This window comes from Hyaena hyaena, unplaced genomic scaffold, assembly GCF_003009895.1.
Source record: "Hyaena hyaena isolate Hyena2069 unplaced genomic scaffold, ASM300989v1 scaffold_65, whole genome shotgun sequence".
In the NCBI taxonomy this organism is placed as follows: Eukaryota; Metazoa; Chordata; class Mammalia; order Carnivora; family Hyaenidae; genus Hyaena; species Hyaena hyaena.
This window is the reverse complement of record NW_024080697.1, coordinates 3,618,635-3,626,588: the sequence shown is the minus strand read 5'-3', so window position 1 is coordinate 3,626,588 and position 7,954 is coordinate 3,618,635. Positions and strand designations below refer to the sequence as shown.

Sequence of the window (7,954 nt, the reverse complement as noted above, 5' to 3'; positions counted from 1 at the left end):
TGTTTTTTAAATTACGTTTATTTAGCGTATGTACACATAAAAGAGAAATCGCCCTCTGATCCCACCCAGCAGAAAACATGCACAAACCCAAGGTATACGTGGAGGGAAGGGGCCCCAGCCCCAAGTTAGTGGTTGGGATGGTGCAATCCTGTGAGTCCCAAGCCCCAGTCAGGAGAGGGCTGGACCGAAGTACTGGGCAGCCCCTTGCCACCAGCCCTAAAATAAGCGTGCGCCGTAGCCAAAGGTCTGTTTGATGCCCTCAAAGTAGTACCGCTGCCAACCCTGCCGCGTCCTCTCTTCCTCGGGGGCAGGGATGCCTCTGCCTTCCATGCACAGCTCAGTCTCTCCATTCTTGTCTATGAAGGTCAAGGTGATGGTGGCAAAATGCCCTGGGGAGAGGGGGAGGGGAGGGAGGTTTAAGATGCCGGGCTTCCATCAGGGTTGGAGACTAAAGGGGAGAGGAAAGAGTTCTGGGGGTTGGGACTAAGCAAATATGCATACTTACCTTCCGGCCAAGATTTAAACCTCCACTTCATCACAATAAGTTTCTCAGGGACCTAAAATAACCAGAGAGATCAGTGTGTACCACAGACCACCATGTACCCGATCCTGACTGGAAACAGCCATATGCCTTCCGTTCAGTCTCTAGTCTGTGCAGTTCTACATCTCGGGGCACAAAGTGGACCACGGGTTCGTAGCATCTGCACCAACACTGGCTGCAGCTTCTCTCACTCCCAAGTCCGGCTCAGTCAGCTGTGCCCGGGTGACATTTCAGCGCTATAAATGGAAAAGCCACCAGCCGCCAATATATATGACCTCTCTTCCATGTTTGATTCCTTCAAGAACTAATTTTACTCCACTAAGGGAAAAAATTCTGTAAAAGCAAGAAATTTCACCTGCAACATTCTTTTGAAAATCAAAAATGAGGTTTAACTAACCAAATTAAATTTTACCTACACAGCTGAAAAAAGAAGGAATGTTTTCCTTCTGACCAGAGACTACATCCTGGGTCTGGGGCTAGCAGGCACTCACCAGATCAGTGAATTCCCCGGAGACGTTGCCATCTACCAGGTGAAACTTCCCACCTTTGTCTGCTTCTAACATTGCAGGAGCATGAGTAAAGGCCTGAACGAGCTGTGGAAAAAAAGGAGGTAGGAAGATGCCCCTCTCAGTGGGACCTAGGGACAAATGACAGGTGATGCTTGCATGCCTCTGCTCTCATTCCCAAAGGCACCGCTTTGTCCAATGACTGGCTTCTGTTATGTTTCAGTACAAAGGAACAGCCACTGATCAGGGCTTTGACTGGAGTAGCTCTCTGAGCAACCATGATACTGTTACTTCAGATCTATTTACTTTTCCAGCGAGAATGTGTGCAGTGGTGCCAACTTCCACCACCCCGAACCACTGCACGGGAGGAGAGAGGGCACGGTAGCTTTGAGGAACTGAGTGAACACAGAAGGGTTTTTCCTTTGCCTCCACTTGTATGAGGAAATCCTCACGGCTCCACTTTTTAGTACCTGCTCTGCACGCAGAGGGGATGTGCCCCAACCCACATCACCTGAACAGCAGATGCCCTGAGGCCTAAAGGACAAGATTCTACGTACCTCTTGGGTAGTAAAGACTCTATACAGCTCCTCTGGCGATGTCAAGAAGGTTTCTCTAAGGGTGATCTTACAAGTGGGGATTTTGACACCAACAGGTCTGGCCTGGGTTTTTGAAGGAGCAGACTTAGCCTGTGGAGGCGGCAGTGAGAAAGGTTTAGAGGAATGGGGAAGCCTCCATTAATGTGGCTTCCAGGACAGGCTGGTCACTCATTCACACAAACTTCTTCACCTCTAGTGCTAACTGTTCCACAGGGCTGGATGGACGATTCAGTCGTTAGGGGAACCTTCCCAGAATGTTCTCAGTTCCCAAAGAAAACAATACTCCCAATGGAGGACAGATACCCACTGGAAACCCTACTGACCAAAGGACCTGGCAAACCACTGGGTATTTCTGAAGCACTCAGTGTAATTCTCGAGGAAAAATCCTGTGCTCGAACAGCTGGAAGCAGCCACCTCCCCTCCAGGTCCCCTCACTGTGCTAACAGAGGGCAGCAGGCTGCACACTAAGCCTGAACCGTGCAAGTTTCATCTCCACAAAACTATCTGCTCATTCTGCAAATGTGGTGAAATCAATCGATCTCCTGACAGGTGAATGTTGTGCTCTAACGCCGGTACCTTCATTGACCCCTCTAGTTTCAAAGTATGAAACATCAACACCCCAGTTAGAATACTGAAGACATAGATACATGCAGACCGTCCTGTGTTAACAACCTCCTGACTGGTGTTAAATGCCAGCAAGAGTCAAACTCCAAAGCCCCTGCTGGCTTCCATTTGCTCTAGGGGTCTGTTATAAATGAATACAAACCCTGTTAAACACAAACAACTATATATTGTGGACTCTGTAAAAAGCACCATAGGGAGATCACAGGCTGCCCTGGCTTGGAAGTTAGGGTCAGAGAGAAAGAGTGCATGCAAATACCACTTACTTACCTTGCGCTCCTCAGTTTTCAGTGCTGGCTGCCCGGATGGGTCCACTGACTCTCCGTTCATTGTAGGCAAGATCATGCCCTGCGTGAACTCTGAAAAAATAAAATCCCCACTCTCGGAAGTTCCTTCTTCGGAGCTGAGACTGGGGCTTTAGTCTGACAAACATGTCCATCTCCCAAATAAGGTAATGACAAAGACAGAAAGAGTCCACCTACTTTAGGTCTTTACTTTGGACTATGCCAGACAGGTATCTGAGTGTATGCTACAAAACACAGAATGTTAACGAGGTCTAAACCTTGCTCCATTAGAAGCAGTACAACTTGTTAACTATACATGAGGTCTCCTATGAATGTAGCCACTGAAGGTAGTAGCACCTCTAAGGACTTCAAGAATAGGGCAAGATACCCACAGATGCCTATTTAGTCCCCCTTCTCCGCTCTGACTTACCTCAGTAAAACAGCCACAACTAGTTACGGCACCAGAGCACTCGTTCTCACCTGAAGAGGTATCACCCTGATGCTAGTTCCCTTTGACGGTCATTTTATGTACTCCCCACACCAAGATCAGAACACAACTGGCAGAAATGGAATTCTAGGGGAAAGCTGAGCTGACTGCTACCCTAATAAACCCCTAACTGTCCCTGGAGAATGTGTATCAAAGATAGTCCAAGACTATGCTCAAACCATCCGGGGATGCCAAGTTTGACTATCCGACAGAAATATGTCAGCCTCAATATAATCTAAGTTTTCTCGTAGCCACATTAAAGTGTTAAAACAGACAGGTGAAATCAATTTTAGTAACGTGTTTAACCCAATGCTTCCAAACTACCATATCAATATAAAAAGCTATTGCTAATTTCACATTCACATCCTTTTTTTGGTACCAAGTTTTCAAAACCCACTGTATTTTCTACTCATGGCACAGCTCAATTGAGACTATCCACATTTTAGGTGCTCAACAGTCAATATACCAGACAACCCATCTAGATCTATCCCTCATTCAGAGTTTACAGATGAGATGAAATAAGCCCCCTCCCCCCAAATCTTTACCCATTTTGCAAAGAAAGCGCTGTTAGGACCCTTAAGCAGAGTCTGATGGTTGGGGGTGGGAGGAACTACCTCCTTAAGGTACACATTAACTACTCAAGGGATACCTGTTTTGAGAGTGCTGATGTAAATTCCCATTGCTTCTCTTAGGAGTTTCACCCCTTCTTCCTTCATTAAGGCCACGAGATTTGTGTCAGGCTCATCTTTGGCAAGGCTCACACTAATCTGAAAGATCAGAAGTAGGTGGTAAATAACTTGAGGGGCACCCACGACGTGGAATGTGGGTGCTGAGCAATCAGAGAGCTGCTGACATTTCCAAAGGAAATGTGTGAGGGTTGGGGTATTCTTCCAATCCCCATGAGTGTTCCTTCTCGAGTTCTCTTTGCCAAAGCCAAGGTGGCTAACATTAGAACCCAAGTTACTAGCTAAAGTAAAGCAATTAAACAAGCACAAGCTGTGCTGGAAGCTCTTAATGGCACCGCAGACCTAGGAAATCCTCTGCAGACTGAAGTTCTGAATGCTTGGGCCAAGCCTGGGCTTCAGTCTTGAATGGTTAAGTCATTTCTCTCATCTGAGAATAGAGAATGTGGAAACCTCAGCTGAGGAATTAGGAAGCACAAACCTCTACTTCATCCACACTGTTTTCATCAGATAAATTGGGGATCTCCACATGTCCCTTGTACTGTACTCCAGACTTAGAGGTACCTGTCAAAAGCAATGCCACATCATTAGTGTCCCCCTCTGCAGGAACAGGCTGCTCTGGAATCCTCGCTACTCCTCTGCCCCCACTTCATTTCAACTACTGAACTGACCCTCTTTATTCTGAGATAACGGCAGACCCAACCAACCCTCCCCGCTTTTCCCCCGGAAGAAGTGTCTTTCCTCATTAGATTTGTTGAGGTCAACTGCATTATGACTGTATGGGACTAAGAGCTATGTGGATGTGACCCTGGCAGAAATTCTGCCAGGGAGAACTCAGGTCAACAATCGATGCGGTCAGTTCTGCTAGAACTGTTGTTTTGAAAATACAAACTTGTTCCAGTGCGACTCACATATTAGGGGACAGTCTGATCACAGCATGAATTTCACATTTGCTAACACGGGATTTCTTCCATAAGAAACACCAGGTGACCTCTCCCCACTCCCTGCCGCCGCCTGGCCCCCAAAGCCACACCCAGCTGAAATGAGCTGCACAGGAATACACAAAACACACACATTTCAAACATTTCTCAGCCAGCAGCCTCAGTTCCCCATGTGTTACGAGCCAGCCACCCACACTAGTGTTACAACGTTCCTTCTGGTTTCGGCTGACCCTCCTTCCACTAATTGACAACAACCCACACGCTGCAACCCTTCTGGTGCCCACTATCACGAGTGAACGTCAGGTCTTTTTCAAGGCAAAGCACCATGTTTACTGTATTATTTATGTACTTCTTCCCATATAACATGTGTAGACTGTGCTATCAATTTTTACATTCCTAAATTTTAAAAACGTGTCACCAGTGAAGGTTTTGGGTGTCGTGTCCTGTCCCCAAACCCTCTCTTCCCTAGAAGCCCTGTGGTTTTGGTTGAGCAATTTTGCGCAGTATGGTGATTTTTAGGGTGATGTTACAGCAGAACTGACTGTATTACAAAATGAACCAACAGGACATTTATCTTCACTTCTCTGGACCTCAGTTTCTCAATCTATAAAAAGAGGATTGGGCAAGATGATACCCAGGGTTCCTTTCAGATTACTATAGTAGTTGTTTTTGAAGTCACGAACAGATCTACTCTTCCCCTCCCTATTACCATTTACTTGAGAAACACTCACCGAGGCACAAATCAATTGTATGCTTTGCCCCATACATGTTTTTCTTTAGCTTTAGTGCCTTTTAAAACTGTCAGGACCCTCCAGGTGGGACACATACAGGGCTCCGATTCTTTGCCAATACCACCACAAAAGGGACATTAAGCTGGAGGACAAAACCGCCCCAAATTATAGTCACATTCAAACTTCATTAGCACAGTAGTCTCAACTGCTAGACAGATTCACACTGGAGAAAGTTAAAACAGATCAAGACCAGATCAAGACCAAAACACCCCTCCCTTTCCCACTGTTAAGTCAGTCACCCAAGAGACAAGTTAGCTGGTCTGGGGAAACGCTACCTCACAGAAAATGTCCTGACATATTATGTGGCCCAAAGGTTCAGTGGTTCAGCTGCTCACTGGTGGGGGCTTGCGAGGCCCCCAGAGAGGAAATGCATTCAGTGTCCCACAGTGGCGGAGAAATTTTGGCACCCAATACTAATTTTTATGAAACACACGGCACTGTCCCTTGAAGAGTTCCTAACCTCCCCCAAACTGTTCTCCCCAGCTCCCTAACAGGTCAACTTGAATGCAGTTGGCTTTCGTTCTAACGGCCCAGCACAGACTTACCTGTCCAGTTTAGTTTGATGCTCCACTCATAAAAGAATATAAGTTTGCCTTTGCGATTGTTAATGGATGCCTCTCCATCAAGCTTATTCACTTCTGTCACCTCACACTTGCCTTCCTCATTTTGCACCCGCACTGCCAGGAACAGCGTTTTCAGCTTATCTGTGGACCAGTTTGAAGCATCCCTCTCTGTCCTGCAAAATAGAAGTAAAGCATTGAACTAGCAGCCAAATGGAAGACACACTGCTTGCTCTGTGCACAAGAATCCAGGCTAAAAGAGACCTGACAAACAGTTTGAAAAGATCATTCCCACTCCAGCATCCACAAACATGTTATCTTCTTTTCGGAAGATAAGGAGTCCCATGCTGTCAATAAAGATAACTCTTGTATGGAATGGTTACAAATCAAATGAAAAATTATGCTTCCCTTTCTCAGCATGATGATGCTAAGTCAGTATTTGACACTTGAAAATGGCGCCCCCGTTTGAGCAAAAGGAAAACTGAGACCATCTTGCTGAGGTCAGGAGCCTAAGAGTGGGCTCTAAAATGCAGTATTTAGCTAACAAGTCCAGTAGGTAAGAACCCAATACTCTTGACCTCATTAGTGTAGTGTTCTAACCTGTCAAATTCAGGCTGTGCTATAAATTCCCTACACATTCTGTGTCCTCTAAACGGCTAGGAAAACAATGTTAAGTCCAGGGCTTCAGACAAAAATTAGATCAAGCATTCTGCATGTTAACAGAGGGCAGGCTGAAATACAGAGAGTAAAAAAAATCAGTCTGCTTCTCAACATACAGAGAAACCAGCAGCAAAAAGGGCTGCAACAAAGTAAAAATGAAAGCAACGCGAACAAAGTTCAGTGGAGTTAAAAGTTAAAGAAATAGTACTTTTAGAAGATTTCATAAATAAGAGTAGGCTTTTAAAAGTGGTTAAGTTATAAAACGGCGATTGCCCGGCAACCAGGGGCAGTCTTGGGAGTTACAACACAGCCCAATGAATAGTTCCGGGTGAGAGGCCGGGGCATCTTCAGCATCACTGAGCTCCTAGCACCTGCCGAACACGTTCCAAACCTTTGTCCTCTGGACGAGGCAGTGGTCCTCTGTGACTGACTCTGAAAGCCGCAAAATGGGAATTCCAGTCACTAGCCCCGAGCCTACCACAGCAATCTCCCGACACAATCCACGGCGGTTCGGGTCTCACCGACTCCTCCGGCCACGTGTGGGAAGCATGTCCCTACTCGGGCTGGATGCATCGGCTAGAGGGGTTACGTTCTCGTATCTCTGAAACGCCTCCCCTGGGCGCAGCCCTCCGCGTCGCCCCCTTGCCCTCTAAACACTGAAACAGAGGCAGGTGGTAGTGCGTGGAGGGACCTGGGACTACGGACCCCTGCCACAGGAAGAACCCACCCCCATCTCCGGGCAGGGTTGCCCCGACCCTAGCTTTGTTCCGCCGGAGGTTTCAGGGACCCGCAACCCTGGCCGGGCCGTAGCGTTCCCGCGGCCTGGCCCGCTGGCCCTCACCAGTGCCAGTTGTTGACGTTGGTGGCGTCCGCCCGCTCCTCCACGATCCAGCGTGGGTCGCCCTCACCCCACTTGGCCATCAGCTTTCCTGTCGCGCCGCCACCAGCTCCCGAGCAGCCACAGCCACAGCCTCAGGACTGCCTGGTCCCAGCCGCCTGGCAGCGCCTGGAAACTACTAGAAGCGGCCGCAGAACCTCCTGGCTTGCTTTTCCCTCCACCCCCCGCCCCTCCCCGCCTTAACTTCCGGCTCCTCCTCACTCCCACAGGGTACTTCCGTTCCACCTCCTCGGACTTTAGCTTATTCCTGTTCTATGTAGAGTTCCTTCAAGCTCCCTCGGGCTAGCCCTAAAGGGGCCGGAAAAGCAACCGCTCACACGGCCATTCATCACCCTTAAGACCACAAAGAACACGTCTCATTGTTTCCCGAGTTTCTGCATTGGCCC

The 7,954-nt window shown here is 47.9% G+C and overlaps 1 protein-coding gene across 1 annotated transcript; it reads right to left on the bottom strand.

Annotated features, from left to right (window-relative positions):
- Window positions 1-7,745, bottom strand: AHSA1 (activator of HSP90 ATPase activity 1). Its single transcript, XM_039232311.1, has 9 exons — window positions 7,512-7,745; window positions 5,996-6,186; window positions 4,200-4,282; window positions 3,685-3,802; window positions 2,535-2,623; window positions 1,605-1,733; window positions 1,033-1,134; window positions 506-557; window positions 1-389 (listed from the first exon to the last, which is right to left on the bottom strand). The coding sequence occupies exons 1-9, from the start codon at window positions 7,589-7,591 to the stop codon at window positions 217-219; spliced, it is 1,017 nt and encodes a 338-aa protein (XP_039088242.1). The 5' UTR covers window positions 7,592-7,745; the 3' UTR covers window positions 1-216.
- Between the last annotated feature and the right edge of the window lie 209 nt (window positions 7,746-7,954).

Excerpts from the sequence above, each read along its gene's own strand:
- AHSA1 (XM_039232311.1), bottom strand. The coding sequence starts at position 7,591 with ATGGCCAAGTGGGGTGAGGGCGACCCACGCTGGATCGTGGAGGAGCGG. Across the intron at positions 6,187-7,511 it reads AACGTCAACAACTGGCACTG|GACAGAGAGGGATGCTTCAA; the intron begins GTGAGGGCCAGC and ends TCTATTTTGCAG. Across the intron at positions 3,803-4,199 it reads ACAGTGTGGATGAAGTAGAG|ATTAGTGTGAGCCTTGCCAA; the intron begins GTTTGTGCTTCC and ends CTGATCTTTCAG.